Genomic DNA, 18,617 nt, shown 5'->3' on the forward strand with positions numbered 1-18,617 from the left:
ATATGAGTTGCAGCTTGTACATAAGCACTGTGACATTGCAGCACCCCCAAGGAAAAAATGAAAAAATGAAATTTTGTTTGTGTTTATAAATAATAACAATGCTTACAACATTATATAAATGCAGTACAACATGTTAAAGGTTACAGCTTATGTTTTGATATTGATTGAATAGTTAAGAATTGGAATCGTTTGATTAACGCTTTAGATTATGAAATAAATGCACTGCGATCTAACACAGTGTCGGAATTATCACATTTGGTCAGTTGTGGCTAGACTCGCTGATATTCGTTTGCATTTGTCAGGAACATAACAAGTGAATCCAACACACGCTACTTGTTAAGCAGTTTCGCTACAGATAAATTGTATGCTTGCGCTCGTTATTTCTGTGAGATATGAAAGTTTTATTATTGGTGTGTTCATGGTGAGGGTGAAATATTTTTGGTAAATTTTATTTTATTTATAGATTTTATTTAGAAATAATATTTTTAATAAAGAAAATTTTTTAATATGTAAATTTACTAATTAATAAGTTGGTTACTGATTAGGTAATGAATTTTTTCCTAATCAGTAACCAAAAAAAAAAAAAAAATATATATATATATATATATATAGCTTCCAGAGATGTCTCCTTGTTCTTCCCTCCCTTCTCACATCTATGAAAAATTTCTTCCACATTAACCTGATAACAACCCTTTACCTACTTAAATGTCTTAATCAAATCCCCTTTGTCTTCCTATTCACAAGACTATGCAAACTGCATTCTCTCAATCTGTCCTTATATCTCACATCTCAAAGACCAGTTACTGCCTTAGTCAGTCTTCTCTGGACCCTTTCCAGTATATCCTTATCACTATTGAAAACCAAGGGACCAAATAAATCTATGCATAAGAATCCATATGAAGCCTGATCAAGGCCTTATACAATGGAATCAGAACCTCTTTATTTCTGCACATTAGTCCTCCATATCATTTCCATAATCTGATGTGATGAGACCTCCATAATCTAACCTAACCTAACCTTACAACTTGTGTAATGTGACCTCTGAACTTCAGATCCTTATCCACCACCACTCCTCCAGGGTCTTGTCTCCTCAACTTCCTCCAAAATTTCCCACCATGAGCATCTACTGTACTTTGCCATCATGAGCATCTACTGTACTTTGCATCCCATGCCTACCAAATTTCAGAACTTTATACTTTGCTACATTGAACTGATAGTTCCACACAGTTGCCCACTTATACAATCTATTCAAGTCTTCCTGTAAGCTACAACATCTGCTTGATTCCTTGTCACTCTCCCCAGTTTTGCACCAGTTAAATCCATCCCAATATCTAAACATTAATTCTAATATTTAAAAATTAATCATTTTTTACAGTAATTCATTTTTCATGAATCTGAGTAATCATAGTGCTCTGTTTAATAAATATATGAATCTTGTACAGAATGATATAGTATTGAAATGTTGGAGGATGAATTCTGATCAGATAATTCCTCTTCATATTTTCGATTTCAATTTTTTAAGATTTAATAGTCAGGTAAATCTCGAATATATCTTTAGTCTTACTAATAGGTTGGTGTTTTGCTTGTTGGGAGTCTCATATCCTGATCAGATATTCTGAAAATTTGTGGATAATGTCATATGCATAAGACCTCAAATTATTAATGCTTTCTGGGGGGGGGGGAAGAATCAGCACAAAGCTAAAATATTCTAATAAAATAGAGAAATGGCTGATCAAAGCTGAATAACATGAACAAACCCTTTATTGTATTGCTTTTAGGTGGTAGAGATATTATTTGTTGCAAATAAATTCTATTGTCTATTGTGAGACAGCAATATGGTCATTGAAGCGTGCAATTCCTAAAAATAGTTTAATGTTTGATCTATAGAGCAAACTTTTTGAACTATGAACTATGAACTATAAAAACTAAAAATAATATTTAAAAAAATATACAAATAAAATAAACAAACAGCCCACCCATAGTACTAATGTGTGACAGATTTACAACCTTCTATGGGTGGAAGTTATATAAAGCAAAAAAAAATAAGAAACAACTATTAAAGAGTATGGATCTGATAAACTAGCTATTAAATATGATGGATACAAGTAATTAGAGCTATCTGGACCTTTCTAGGATTAATTTTAATTGCTTTTATAGACATGTAAAAAAGGATAAGGAAAATAGAAAGAAATTTAGCATAACTAGTTTTTGAACGATCCAGCAGTGTTGGTTGTAGAAGAATTCGATGAGTATTTTGCAAGTGCATATATGAACAGTGGTCATTTAGAAGAGGAAATGATACTTGCAAGCCAAGATTTATCTAATGACATAATACAGGATAAGGACTTTGTTGATATTTTAAATCATTTGGCAGTTGATAAGATTGAAGGTTGATGATATATCTGGCTTGGTATAATGGGATGATATATCTGACTATATCATCCCATTATTCGCTCTCCAGTCAAAAGGCTGCGGGTTCGAATCCTGCCGTGGGCATGGATGTTTGTGATTGTCTGTGAAAATACTAGTGGTGGCAGTAGATGGCGTTGGTGTAGATGATGCGATTGAATGGTGGAGACGCCAAGTTGCAGAGTAGGTGCCCTCTCTTGATGAGTCTTGGGACTCCTTTGGAGGTATCACATAATAATATAAACAGATGTATATCTCAGTGATTAATCTACTTTTGACTATCTTCAGTGAATCACTGAAATTGGGAATAGTATTTTCTAATGGCAAGTTTTCCTGGGTAATCCAGTTCATACGAGTGATTCATTGCAAAAAGTGAAAAATTATAGACTAGCAAGGATTAATATTATAGACCAAATAATGGAAAAGCTAATTGGGAATCATATTTTTGTTGACATAGCACACAGTGGGATTTCATTCAGGAAGAAAGATTGGTTATAACAGTTTTCTTGTGTTTTATGATGAAGTCACGAGGGATTTTATTTTTTATTATTTATTTTTTTTATGTTATGCCCACACACAAGAGGTTGGTTGATCAACCTATAATACATTAGTACTGTGTATAGGTAGTGGGTTGGGAAAGGAGGAACTTGTTTACATTTGATTTAAATGACTAAATTATATTCCTGGGAAACACAGCAGGTGGGGAGACTGTTCCACAGTGCAGCAGTTGCAGGGATGAAGGAGGAGGAGGAAAAAGCTTGTTTTGTTTGTTTCTAGGTGTACTGTGAAGGGATGTTGAGCAGCAGCTGCACGTGTTCCAACGAGCTTAGTACTGAGTGGAGGAATTATTGATGTTATTTCAAATGAGCATTTCCCATGGAAATATTTGTAGAATATACATACTGCAGAAACTATATGTCTGTGAGAAAGTGGGGGAAGAGAGTTGTTAAGAGATGGGTCATTAATAAGTTTAATTGCTCTCCTCTGTATTGAGTCAAACATTTTGAGGGAGCTTATAGGGGCCCTATCCCATATGTGGAGCAGTATTCAATAGCTGGGAGGATTTGTATAATCCTCCCAGCTATTGAATCTGTATAATGCTAACAGCTGTTCAGGGGTGAAGTAACGTCTTTAGTGAAAGAGAAATCCTAGTTTTTATTGAAGTTGAGGATGCAATGATTGTGATGTGTTTATGCCTGGAGAGGTTTGATGTCAGGGTAATTCCAAGAAGCGAGATCTCAAACTGTCTGGAAATTTGGGTATCATCAAAAAGGATACTGGGAAAAAATGATTCTTTTTTATGGGAAATAGTATAGAACTAGGTTTTATTGGCATTGAAATTAATGAGGTCATCCGAACCCCATTGTAGAAGGGCTTGGAGATCAGAGTTGAGACTGGTGGTGGATGATGTTCTGTAGGTTTAGGTGAGTTGTGTAGGATAAAGTTTATCAAATGCAAGCGAGGAGTGTAGTGTGTGCTGTTGTCTGCAAAACTGTGTATTGGGTTGGAGGTCAATTGAAGTAGGTCATTGATATATAGCAGGAAGAGGGTTGGAGAGAGGACAGAACCTTGTGGAACCCCAGCATTAATTGAATGGTGAGAAGGTAGGGAGCCATCCACCATCACACACAGGGTGCATCCAGACAGAAAGCTGGCAATCCAACTACAGAAGTCCTGGGTCAGACCGAATGATGGTAGTTTGCTTAGTAGGCCTTTTCACCAAACCTGGTCAAAGGCATTGGAGATATCTAGTGCAACCACTTGCGATTCGCCAAACTTCTGCATGGCATTTTTCCAGAGATGGATGACATATGTGAGCAGATCTCCTGTTGATCGGCAGTGACAGAATCCATATTGGCAGTCATTTATTAGGTAAGTGTCTTCACGGTAGTGTAGGAGTTGGGAATTGATGAATTTTTTTCATTACTTTTGACATTACTGAGGTAAGCGAGATAGAGTGCTAGTTGGACTCCAGTGACTTTGCCATCCTTCTTGGGAATGGACTAAATATAGGCCAATTTCCAGTTTGTGGGATAGATTCGAGTGGAGTAAGAGAGTATATATATATATATAGGCAACATAGGATAGGAGTCAGTTCTGGTGCACAAACTTTCAGGACAATTGGGGGAATGCCAGCAAGACCAGGAGACTTTTTTGTGTCTATTTGGACGGTATTTTTCTGATCTCATCCTGACAAAAGGATATAGGAGGCATTGTATGTTGGGTGTCTGGAATGGTTGGAGGACATTTACCATCGTCAGTTATACATGCATTGGAAGCAAAGTGCGATGCCAAAAGATTGGCTTTTTCTGTGGGTGATGATTCAATAGAGCCATCTGGTTATGATAAGGGTGGGAATAGTGTTGGGCAGAAGTTACGGCCAATTGCTTTGGCAAGAGACTGAAGGACTTGGCTGCTGTTTGGACAGGCTGATAGTTTCCTGCTTTTTGTACTTTCGAACTTTGTTTTGGAAGCATTGATTGTTTTTTTGCATCTATTTCAGACTTCGGTATAAGCTATAAAGGAGGATGGGTTCTTGACATCAGCCAGTTACTTTGTCTGGTGTTTCATCTGTACAGCCTTGGCACATGTTTTGGAGAACCAGGGTTTAGTGGGAATGTTTGCTTCCATGCTGGTGAATTACTTTGATAATTAGTTCGGTGCATATGTTTGGGTTGGAAGGCCAGAAGCAATAGTCCCCAACCATAGGAATGTTGCATAGAAGTTGCGGAGCTGTCTCACTTGGTGCTGTTATAGTGCCAAACTACTCTTGCATGGGAGGAAGAGGAGATGAGCACTAGATTGTAGTCAGAATTACCTGGAGGTGGGGGGCTCACTAATTTCACTGTGTATTTGGAGGGGTCATTGGTAAGGAAGAGATCTAGGGTGTTTGGGGAGTGGTTCGGGTTATCTGATATTCTGGTTGGCATCTGAATAAGTGGTGTAAGGTCGTTAGTGACGGCAAATGTTTCATCATCTCTGCCTGCAAGATCTGTACAACTCGAGGAGGAAGCCAGCTGGTGTTGTGGACATTAAAATCTTCTAGGAGGATAATTTCGCTGTTGGGAAAGTGGGAATGGAGAAAATCAATTTTTAAGGAGAGCAAATTAAAGAACTCAGAGTGGTTGGTTGCACTGGAGGAGCGATAGAGACAACAAATGAATTGACCATGCATTAGCTATAATATGATTATTTGGAGTTTAGAAAAAACTTTTGATAGCATTCCATGTAAGAATTCATTGATGAAAATGTGCCTGATAGATATTCTATCAGGCACATTTTCATCAGTATCTATCACGAGGGCTACTGCATCCTGATAGATACTGATGATCATCTAGTGAGATGAATAGAAATCTACTAATATAAAGAACCATAAGGCTTCAATTCGGCAATGCAAAATTATATAAATTAAGTGGATATTAAATTTCTTTCTTTGCTTCTTTCTCCTCTCCTTGCTCCTTCCCCCTGATGCTATTAGAGTATTCGAGGGCTAGGGGTGAATCTTTCCTATCTTGCTAAGTCATTTCGTCTTATGCAGCCACCTGAAGGAAGCAAGCTAGCCTCAATAGCTGTCGGTCCCAGGCCCAGATAAATGGCGAGGGTTGATGTCAGGAAGGGCATCCGGTCGTAAAATTTCACTGCCAGCTCTAGCTATGATATGAGTCAAGAGAAAATGATATAAGGGCTAGGGCTTACCCTTTAAGCGATGTGCAGCCACATCGCCCTACAGCTGCGAGAAGAGGACGAGGGCTACCGCATCAAGGGCGTGTGCGGTTAAAGAAGTGAGCCCAGCAGGCAGAGAGGATGTTGCGAGTGGGAACACTGAATGTTGGACGCATGACTGGAAGCGGAAGAGAGGTGGCAAACATGATGAGGAAGAGGAAATTGGACATTTTATGTGTGCAGGAGACAAGGTGGATGGGGGAAAGGCAAAGGAATTGGGAGATGGATATAAATTGTTCTACTCTGGAGCGAATAACGAAGGAAGAAATGGTGTAGGAATTGTCGTGTGTGGCAGAATGAAGGGCGAAGTACTGGAAGTGGGTAGAAGGAACGACAGGATCATGCGAATGAAATTGGGTCTTGGAGAAGAGCGGGTGGTCGTATTATGTGTATATGCCCCACAAGTTGGCTGTACAGTAGAGGGGAAAGATGAGTTCTGAAACTTGTTAGATGAAGAAATGAGGGAACTGGAAGAAAACGAGATGGTGATTGTCGGAGGAGACTTGAACAGACACATAGGGAGACAGAATAGAGACTGTGAAAGGGTGCATGGTAGCCACAGAGTGGGAATGATGAACCAGGAAGGAGAGAGGGTTGTGGACTTTGCGGTAGCGTTTGATCTTGCAATTGTGAACTCGTTTTTCTACAAGAGGGAAGAACATTTGATAACATTTAGGAGTGGTAACAACAGTTCACACATTGACTACATTTTGACTAGAAGAAAACATCTTAAGGTTGTGACAAATTGTAAAGCAATTCCAACAGATCAAGTGGCACAGCAACACTGACTGCTGTGCGCAGACTTTAAAATAAGATCAAAGATAAGAACCTCTGGAAGCCATTGGATGAAGACAATTAAGTCGTTTCGCTTAAAAGCAGAGAGTGTGAGGAATCATTTTAGGGAGAGGGTGTTAGAGAGGATTTCGGATGGACCGGAAAGTGTACAAGATTGGTGGAAACATAATTCAAAAGTAATCCTGAGCTGTGCAATCGAGGTGCTTGGTGAGACATCTGGAAAGATTAGAGAGCAGGAGGAGGGTTGGTGGTGGAATAATAATCTACAAATGGCAGTGACAGCTAAGAGGAAGGCAAAGCAGAAGTGGGATGAGTCAAGAGTGTAAGAGGACAGAGAGGTGTACAGAGAGAGAAAGCAAGAAGCCAAGAGAGTTGTGGCACAGGTGAAGGCCATGTCATATCAAGATCTGTATGATCAATTAGAAACAAAGGAAGGACAGAGGAAAAATTTAGCAACTAGCGAAATGTAGAAATAAAGCAGCAAAGGACATCTTACATGTGAGGCAGATCAAAGATGCTGAAGGAAGAGTATTATGGAGGGATGTGGACATAAGAAACAGATGGAGAATATACTTTGAGGGACTTTTGAATGAGGAAAATGCAAGGACTCACAGAGAAGATGGGCAGCCTTCTGAGGGGATGGTGCAGAACATCAGTAGAGTGGAAGTGACGGAGGCCATGAAGAGGATGAGGAATGGAAAATCAGTGGACCCCGACAGGATTCCAGTGGAGGCATGGAAGGCACTGGGGGAAGAGGGAATTGACCTGCTGTGGGACTTGTTCATGAAAGTTTGCCAACAGGAAAATATACCCGAGGAATAGAAGGAGAGTACTCTTGTCCCCATCTATAAGGGTAAAGGGGGGATGCGCACAAGACTGTAAAAATTACAGAGGGATAAAGTTGATGTCCCACACAATGAAAATCCTAGCAAGGGTTCTTGATGGAAGATTGAGGAAGGAAGTGGAGATTGCAAAGGAACAATTTGGCTTCATGCCTAGTAGATCAACAACAGATGCTATCTTTGGGTTACGGCAGATGATGGAAAAGTTTCAAGAGAAACAACGGGAGCTTCATCTGACATTTATTGATCTGGAGAAAGCATATGATAGACTATCAAGGCAAGAAGTCTGGAGGTGTCTGAGAGAGATGAAGGTTCCGGAGAAATACGTCAGGTTGGTGCGAGAGATGTACAGAAACGTGAAGACGAGTGTTCGGACCTGTCTGGGACAGACAGAAAATTTTTACGTAACAGTTGGCTTGCATGAAGGGTCAGCATTAAGTCCGTTTCTGTTTAACGTTGTGATGGAGGTGGTGACGGAGGAGGTAAGAGAAGATGCGCTTGGGCAATGTTGTATGCAGATGACATCTTGCTGTGTGCAGATTCAAGAGAAGAAGTGGGAACTAAAGCGGAAAGATGGAGAAAAGTACTGGAAGAGAGAGGTATGAGACTGAGCAGAAGTAAGACAGAGTATTTGTGTTGCCCAGTGTGCAGGGACCAGGAGACAGATCTGAAGCTGGAAGGAAATGTCATCAGGAAGGTGAGGGACTTCAGATACTTAGGTTCAACAGTGGAAGAAGATGGAGGAGCTGAGAAGGAAGTAGGATGCAGGATACAAGCAGGCTGGAGGAACTGGAGGGAGATGGCTGGAGTGTTATGCAATAAGAGGGTGCCGATCAATCTGAAAGGCAAAATCTATAGGACAGTAGTGAGGCCAGCTATGACGTATGCTATAGAAACTGTTGTTTTGAGGAAAAATAACATCAGCAGGATGGAAGTAGCAGAGATGAGAATGTTTAGGTGGATGTGCGGTGTGACCAGAAAGGATCATCTGAGAAATGGCTATGTGAGGGGAACAGTGAAAGTTATGAACTTAGGAGCGAAGATACAGGAGGCAAGGTTGAGATGGTTTGGTCATGTGATGAGGAGGGAGGATGAATATGTGGATAGAAGGGTCATGCAGATGGATGTGCAAGGAAGGAGGAAGCGTGGGCGGCCAAAGAAGAGATGGAGGGAGCTGGTAGAAGAGGACTCGAGGATGAAGAAGTTGGATGTGGTGACAGCCCAAGACAGGAGGATGTGGAGGAGACTCATCATCAACAGTGACCCCACTTAAGTGGGAGAAGGTGCAGAAGAAGAAGAAGAAGAAGTGGATATTAAATACAACATAATTTCAGAGCCGAATACAGAAACTATAAAAGTTTCGTATTGAAACTATAAAAGTTTCGGATTGAAAATTGACCAGCTGTTTCAAACTCATTGAAACAGCCTGTCAGACCAGTGAAATCTTATCAAAATGGAACAATAGGAGGCGAATATATGGGTGCTTCGGTGTGCATGCTCGCCACCATACCACGAGTTGCCCTAGCTGAACCTACTAGGTTCAGCTAGGGCAACTCGTAGTATGGTGGAGAGTGTATTCCCGCAAGGTCTCTGGTCAATTTTCAATACAAAACTTTTATAGTTTCTGTATTCGGCTCTGAAATTATGTTGGATTTAATATCCACTTAATTTATATGAATAGAAATCTGTTGAGAGATAGCTGATTTGTTATGTGTTAAAGAGTAAATCGACTTTACACACTAAATTCTGACTACGTATACATACAGACATGCATACAGATTGTTTATTCCTGATGCTCAATGATTTCAAATAACGGATGACTACACTAGATATATTTGTTATTTGATAACCAGATATGTAGTAATTTCGTTATACTTAAAAGATGTTCATGAGTATAAGAAGATTTCAATAAGAACCGTACTTAGACCACTGTGCACAGTAGTCCAAGTACGGTCGTATCAAAGCATTGTAAAGAGACAAAATGACTTCCATATGCTTATAGTATTTCATCTGCATCCACTTACGTCAAGTGCACTACGATTCCTTGTAGTGCACTTGACAGCATGGTGATAAGTAATACTTATGAACTAAAGAACTGACAACGTCAAGTTCTTTCCTAATATCCTCATTTTTAATATGATACTGCCATCAGTACTATCAACAGGATGTAGCATAAAGCAGCCTGCCTCATGCTGCGGCTGAATAAGGGTGCTCGTTCAGCCATATTGCGATAGGCGGCATTGCTATGCTAACAATTATCATTAGCGTAGCAAGTGCGAGAAGTTTTTCCAAGCTTAAACTGATTAAAAATTATTTGTGAACAGTGACCCAAGAAAGATTGGTTGGTCTAGCAACTATATCAGTAGTGGCAGACACAGCCAGACTGGTTGGCTGAGTGGTTAGCGTATCCGCTTTCCGGCCAAAAGGCTGCGGGTTCGAATCCTGCCGTGGGCATGGATGTTTGTGATTGTCTGTGAAAATACTAGTGGTGGGTGATGATCGGCAGTAGATAGCATTGGTGTAAATGATGAAGGTAGTTGCAGTTGGTGGAGACGGAGAGGTGTAGAGTAGGTGCCCTCCCCCGATGAGTCTTTGGACTCTCTGGAGGTGTTCTATAATAATAATAATAATAATTTAAATTTCGAAGAACTTATAAACAGTTTTATTTGCGATATCCCCTAGAGCAAATTAATGCAAAACCATGGGGATATTGTGGTTTTGCATTAATGTTTCTCTTTTAATAAAAACAAAATAGGAATTGGAGATTTTCTTATATTTTTTGTCTTATAATCCATCAGGGGCGATATTTGGTTGTTTACCTCAGGGCGCAATCTAATCTAGCAAAGGCCCTGACTGCCATTGATGTCATTTTTTTCACTCTTGTAATCTTTCTCAGAACTCTCATATCTGTGGTCTCTGGTCTTTGATCAAGTATTTTATTTCTAACCCAGCCTCTCAGATACACATGTTAAAATTGGTTTGAACACTGCTTTGTATATAGCTAGTTTACTGTTTTAACTAATTTCTTTCTTATTCCACATAAATTTATTCAACTGAATTTTCTACCAAACCAGCTTTGCTAATTCTTTTGTATAATTCCATATTTAACTTGCCATGTTACTACAAATTGTAATAAGCTGATATGCTTTACTTGTTCTGTAGATTCTCCATTCAAGATGCAGTTGATGTTTCTAGTGTTTACGCCTGTTTCCATTGTCTTTCTTTTTATTGCTCCCTTTCATATCAAACTTTTTATAGCAGTTATTCAGTTTACTCAGGGAGTTCTCCAGACCTGTACTGGATTTATTTAGAAGAATAACATCATCTGCATAAAGTAAAGAGCTGAGATTAACATCTCCAATTTTTGATGCCAGGTTTAATACCACTTTCCTTCATAATGTGATCCAATATAGATCATGAGTAACATCATGCTAGTCTTATATTACAATCTACTATAATATAGTCATTATGAATTTTTGTGTTATTTTCATGTAAATTTATGCAGATCTTTGTGTTGGAACACGGTATCGGTAATAGCTAGTTTGTATCCAGAGCAGAAATCTAATGGGTATTTATTTAGTAGTATTCTTACCTTTTCTTTCATATTTTTCTATAACATCTGAGTAGTTTGCAATTAATTTTTTTTTCTTTTAGAAATTTATCCATATCATTCTAATCAAAATGTCTGTTCAAGAAATCTTTTTTTTGAATGCAGTGAATTTCTTCCTTCCTTTCCTTTCTGTATTTTCTGTTGTCTAAATAAATAGTCTTATTATTACATGAGATCATCATGGATGCTAAAACACTACACCTCTACTTCTCACTAATGCACTATCTAATCCACATCTATACTATCTACAACCTACTCATAATATTTTTCAGAACATTTTTCCATTGAATCATCGATGGAAAAATGATGTTTAGCCATGGAATACTATTTATGCATTTGTGGTAGTGAACCCAGATCCTCTCTAACATTGTTTGATGTTACCCAGAAGATTGCATTCTGGTCAATTGATGATTCCTCTCTCTCACAGATCCACTCCACTCCAGTCTCTCTCTCTCTCTCTCTCTGTTTCTACATTATGCCTGTTTTACAGATACTTTTGTGGACAATGCTTTGCTAACACGGGCCACTTCATTCCTTCACTTTCCTCCAAATTTGAGAATAAGAGCAGCTACTGATCAACACCCATTTAGCCCAGCTCCAACCTTGGCAAACCAACTTCTCTCTTCTCTTTCATTCTATTTTTACCTCTCTTCTTTGGAAGAGCCCCCCCCCCCCCCCAAAAAAAAGATTTTAACAGATCATATATAAGAAAAAAAAAACATAACTGGACGTTGGAGCCAGGTTTGTTTTACCATCATATTGCATGTGTAGTTTAATCCATTTCTTAGTCCGAATTGCATCAATTCTCATTTGTTCACCATAAGTGGATACCCAGTGTGACAAACTTAACACAATCTACATCCACTTCCTTTTAGTTATATGAAGGCTTTCCCTCAGCTACCTGCTTTTTTGATCCGAAAAGATCATTATATTATTACTGTAATTGATATTTATTAGATAGTCAAAATGCTGTTACATTTCATTTAATTGCAGTATCCTCTGTTGCTCTTTGCTGGTGAAGCAACACACTCCAGTTTTTTTTCAACTGTTCATGGAGCATATATAACAGGTTTAAGAGAAGCAAACAGAATAATACAATTTTACAGGTATGTTGAAAAAAAATAAGAGATTTCTTACTAAATTTGTATTTCACATTTGCATCGTATTACATTGTTTTATTATTGGTATTAGCTCAATCTTGCAAATGTGCATATTTGCAGCATCACACAGTTTTAAAAATCATAATTGAACTTCCCTTAGCAAAAATGCACCATCAGAACAACCAATGGTGATTTAAAGTGGAAACATCATATGTAAATAAAAATTCCACAGGGCTGTGCTTGGTAACAAACACATAGCCTAACCAATATAGAGTTTCATTTCCTAAAGAAACAGATGTTTGAACATATTTTTAATTAGCAATAATGAAAATTAAAGCATATATGCTTATATAGAATGAGGGTAAAATTTTAATCTCTTTGGCTTTTTAGAATTTTTCTTTTAAAAATTAAAAAATTAAATATTTGAAACACTATCGTTATAATTTCTTGGTACGCGTTCTTAATTATATTGAACTGTTATGATTACTGTGATACAGGTAATGCTATTTTTATGAAATTTTGATTTCTTGTAATAAATAAATTCACCTGTTTTGTTTTTTCTCACAGAAAGAACCTATTCATAATGATAAAAAATTTTATAGCATTTAGTTCTAATTTATTGTTTAAATAACATATGTTACTTAAGTATATATAATAAGGTGTTGCTTGACTTCAGCAAAATTTTGTAATGACAGCAGAGACCAAACACATGGAGTTTAGTTCATTTTCTGTATATATATCAATAAAACATAACATTCTCTTCCTCTAATAGACTGAAACTATATAATAAAAACTGTTCTTCATACTCCAAATTTTATTTCGTTTTTCTTACCCATAGAAGAGGAACTCCATTGTCTTAACCAGCAGTTTGAAGTGAGTGCACACATTCCAGGAATCACCACAACTCACATCAAAGCTATGAATGTGAAAAGTGTGATGATATTTGAATGAAATAAAATATTGTTTTTTAGAGGAAATACAGAAGAAATGGAAAACAGACTGGTAGATTTATCTGAAAGAAGTTTCTTTCAACAGTTATTGATTACCAGATATGTATATATATATTTAGATCTAAACAAGGTTTATAAATATTATTTTAAAGATTAAAGCTGTAGCTTGGAGAAGGTTTCTTTTTAGCAAATAAACTGATTGATTTGCTAGCACATAATTAGAACTGGAGATAGAACGTTATCGTTGTTCACACAGAAATTATACTTTTGTTTTAATGGTGGTGGTGCTTTCATTATGTTTTTGCATTTTAAAACAAAAGTAGATTACATACATTAGAGACAAGAATGGAGCAATATTTGAGACAGAATTAGAATAAGTTCATTGAATGATAGGATCAACTACAGAAACTCATTCAGTAAAACGTTCTATATGTAGTTTCTTCTTTTTTGGATATTGTTAAAGGACAGTAATTGTTGGTAAGGCTTATTATTATTATTATTATTATTATTATTATTGCACAGGCACCTCCATAGAGTCCTAATTCTCATCACGAGAGACCCAAATTATCAACACAATATCTATCATCTCTCTACTTGAAACCATTAACAGACAAAGCATTCATAACTGACTCAGACAACCCATTCCATTCATACATCACTCTCCAAGCAAAAAAAATTAATCTTCATGTCCTTGTAACCACACTCTTACCCAACTTTCAGAATGACCTCTTCTTTTTCTACTCCCTGAAGCCAAGTGCTGAAACATTTCCCCTGCATCATTCCTATGAAATCCTTTAAGTAACTTAAATATTTATATCATATTCCCCCACCCCACATTTTTGCCTAACAACCAACTTTTATAATCCACAAATTCCCAATCTACATAGGAAGCATTCCACAGATCACTCATCATCTCAATCACTTGCCTCTCGGTCCTCTCCACCAACTTCTCATCTCCAAGAAACCCAGATGACCAGACCCAAGCACATTAATACAGATTTGGTCATATCAAGGCTCTATAAAGAGGAATGATAACTCCTTTATCTTTGTGTTCTTCAATAAACAGGTAAACCTGTGGGCATACCTTAGCAGTATGCTATCTAAACTTCAACTGACTATCTACTACTACTCCCAAATTTCTTGCTTCATCAATTTCCTGAAGTACAGTACCCTGAGTACCCAAAATTCATAACTTTACACTTTTCCATATTAAATTGGCATCCATTATGTTTTGTTCATACTGTCAGCCTGTTTAAATCACCCTGCAAGCTCTCTACATCACCTTGATTAGCTATTATGCCCTATCCAACTTTGCATAATCAGCAAACAGCTGAATATCTCCCATGAAATTATTTCGTTTATCGGTTATGCATAAATTAAACATCAGTGGTCCAAACACAGAGTCCTGCAGCACACCACTAGTCACCTGCCTCCTCCTGGTACTCCTTGATATACTACTTTTTGATATCCATCCAGCAGCCACCCTTTTATCCATACCACCAGTTTCATATTGATCTCCATTTGTTGCAGTTTGCATAATAGCATTCTATGTGGTATCCTGTCGAACACTTTTATAAAATCCGAAAGTATCATTGTGTAGCCATTTCCTTTATCCAACTCAGGCTGTCACTCTGTTATAAAAAGTTAGTGGCTTACTAATGCATGACCAACCCTTCACAAAGCCTCATAGAATATCATATTCTTATCCATCCATCCTGAATTCTCTTTTTGACCAACTTTTGCAGTACTTTTATCACCACTCCTCATATACTAATTGGCCTATAATTTGCTACCACAGACTTAGATCCTCATTTATGCAGAGGAATTATTTTATCTCTTCTCCCCCTTCCACTCTCTTGGGACTTTTTCGGAGCTGAGACTTAAGTTAAACATAGTAAAAGGCATCACTAGTTTCCCATGCACATTCCCTTAAAATGTGAGCTGATATTCTATCCAATCTCACAGCTGTATTTGTATTCAGATCTGCAATATCCTAAGTACCTCCAATTCATCAACCTCTGTTTATATATTAGTCCCTGTTACTTCTGCCATAACAATATCTTCACTTGGATGATATACTCCTGCAAAATGGTCCCTCAGTAGCTCAACAATTTTGTCTGTCTCTGTTACTTCTACCATCTGGTTAGTGGCATGAAAAAACTTTTCATGCTGAAGTATGCTAAGGTAACACAAGTTTATTATTTTTCTCATTATTATTATTTTTTAATAAAAAAAAGGAAATGAGATTATTTCAAGGAAAGAGGGAAAATAGCAAAATCTGTTTCTTTTTATTTTAAATAAGAACACTGTTATTTAAAAACAGCTTAACTGATGCTAATATCCTTGGTTCTTACTTTAACTGAAGTACTGTCAGTTCTCACTATAGCAAACTTCTAGAAACCAAAAGAATAGTTTATTATAGTGAATTTCTTTTAGCATAACATTGTAACCTATTGACTTCGGTGAAGAATTTGTAGCATTCGTTGTGTGTGATTTGCTATAGTGAGAGTCAACTGTTTTTATTTTAAGAGGAAAAAACTAGTCTGAGTTAGAAGAAAATTGTTATTTAGGATTAACTGGTTTATATATGTACATTAAAGCTGAGCTTTAGATCTTTGTAAGTTTAACAGATGAGTCTTTTTGTTTGTAAAAATCTAGATTTTTTTTCTTTTTTTTTTTAATTCTTAAAAAACATTTAAGTTCTGGCTATTGGAGTTAGGTATTTCTTTGTATTTTTGTAAACTAAATTATGTAAATAAGTGTGTGTGTGTGTGGCATAATCAAACAATTATTGCTATTTTTGTTATTTTTGTTTTACAATTCTCTGGAGAGGGGTTGGAGTCTGGTTAGATGGTGATAGTGGAGTGAATATGTGCAGAAAGTGTAAGGAGAATGAGGATCTAAAGCGTGTGTTTTGGCTGGCGAGAGCGATATCGTAATAGAAAGTCAGAATATAGAAAATAGTGATGTGATATGTAATTGCGAGGTAGTACCAGATATGTGTGAGAGTGATGTTGAAAGTGCAAACGAGGGTAAAAATACAGAACAAATGGATGATTTAAATGATAATGAAAATGGTGAGATTGATGCAAGGAGTGAGATCGCAAAGATGAGCGGAGCAATACATAGAGCAAAGCGGCAGCTTGAGTGTATGCAAAAATGTGTACCGAGCATACCAATTAATAAACGGCAAAAGTTGGATACAAAAAATAAGAGAATGTTCGTAAACATAAACAAAATGAAGGAGCGAGTGTTGTATGGAGATTCGTTAGTAAGAGGTGTGATAGCTGAGAGCTTGACAAAATCATACCAACCGGATGCGAACATTAAGGACGCCAGCGAGTCTATTAGAGCACAAAAACAGAGGGTGAAAGAAATGATAGTGGTGGCTGGAACAAATGATTTGAAAGAAGACAAAATGGAAATGATAGAGGATGTTAGGGAATTACTTGAGGTAGCAAAAGAGAAGAGTGAGAGAGTTTGGATGGTGAGTATTTTTCCGCGGTATGACAGTGAAGTGTTTAGAAGGAGGGCCATAATTGCCAATGACTTTATGCACGGGTTATGCATGGAGAGTGGTGTGGAATTTGTGGATGTGTGGAGTGAGTTCGATGGGCAAAAGGATTTATATAAGATGGATGGTTTACATTTGAATGGATTTGGTGTACGGAGGCTTGAAAATGTGTTGATGAATGAAGTGGAAGTGGATGTACAGACTCAGGGAAACTAGATTTATTAAGGGGGGGGGGGGGTTAGATATGCAGACTTTAGGGAGGCAGTTGAGTGTATGAATGAGTATATTATGCCCGAGCGAGTACGACGGACAACAAATCAGAATGGGATAGTTAGTATAAGGCATCAAAGTAAGAATGGGACTAACGGGCTTCTGCAATTCATGTACACTAATGCCAGGAGTATTAGGAACAAGGAGGAGGAGTTTTTGGCCTTGGTTGGCACTTCCAGGCCACAGGTTGTTGGTATTAGTGAAACATGGCTGACAGAAGATGATAAAGCTCGTGGGATTGAATGTGACGGGTATAGTGTGTTCAGGAGTGACAGGGAGAATAAAAAGGGGGGGGAGGAGTGTTATTGATGATAGCTGATGAGTTGCAGCCAAGGAGAATAGAAGTTGAACTGCAGGATAGAGAAAAGAGCACATTTGAGGCTATTTGGTGTGAGATAGAAGCTAGCAGAACAAAATATACAATTGAGTGCTGCTATAGACCAGGTGATGGAATAGATGGTAGGGATAATATGCATAGGCAAATAGAAGAAATGAGTGGAAGGAGGGTAATGGGTAATTATTATGGGGGATTTCAATTATGGTAACATTGACTGGAAGGAGGAGAGGGCACATTGGAGGAAGGAATTGGTTTTTATGCAGTTATTAAGGGACAACTATCTGCGATAGCATGTAATGGAAAATACTAGGGGGCAGAGAGTGCTTTACCTAGCAATCGTATCAGAGAATGTGGCTGTAATGAACATGACCATGTTGCCACCAATTGGTGAGAGTGATCATAGGACCATGACTTGGGAGGTGGCTAAAGGAGTGGAATTTACAATTAAGACAGGGTACATGTGGAATTACCGGGCTGGTAAGTATGACAAGCTTAGGAGTGTGCTTGGCTCAGTGCCATGGCATGTAAAACTGCAAGAGCTGGATGTTGATAGTGCATGGGAGGTGGTTAAGAAGTGTTTGCAGGAGGCAATGGTTGACTGTATACCAAGAGTCCAAATAATAAATTAGCGGTTAAATGGATGAATAACACCATTAAGCTTGAGCAGCAAAAAAAGAAACAATTGTGGAGGGAATTTAAGGAGAAAGGTGACCTGCAGGCGCAGGAACAGTATAAAGCTCAGGCCAGAAAGGTAACAAGGGGAAGCAAAAGCGGATTATGAAAGAATATTGGCCATGCAGGCTAAAGACAATCCCAAATGGTTTTTTTCAATATGTTGCAAGTAAAAGAAAAATTGTTCATGGCAGAATGATTTTCAAAAATGCTGAGGGTAGGGAGGTAACCGAATCAGTCGATATAGTGGAATTACTGAGCGAGCACTTTGCAAGAGTATATCATCCGGGTGGTGACATTACAGGAATGGAAGAACCAACAGGCTATACTGGAATTGTAGTGAAGGAAGTGGAGGTAAATTGTCTATTACAGAACCTCAATGTCAATACATCTGT

At 37.8% G+C, this 18,617-nt stretch overlaps 1 protein-coding gene across 1 annotated transcript in view; it reads left to right on the forward strand.

Annotated features, from left to right (window-relative positions):
* LOC150095190 (uncharacterized) overlaps positions 1-18,617 on the forward strand; it is a 353,683-nt gene that overhangs the window by 117,288 nt on the left and 217,778 nt on the right. Inside the window, exon 6 of the mRNA XM_090410551.1 lies at positions 12,373-12,485. Within this exon, the coding sequence (XP_090266677.1) occupies positions 12,373-12,485 (113 nt within the window). The remainder of the gene's footprint in view (positions 1-12,372; positions 12,486-18,617) is intronic.

Source organism: Typopeltis vanoorti, chromosome 20 (genome assembly GCF_054136105.1).
Source record: "Typopeltis vanoorti isolate ZY-2024b chromosome 20, IOZ_Tvanoo_1.0, whole genome shotgun sequence".
NCBI classification, from domain to species: domain Eukaryota; kingdom Metazoa; phylum Arthropoda; class Arachnida; order Uropygi; family Thelyphonidae; genus Typopeltis; species Typopeltis vanoorti.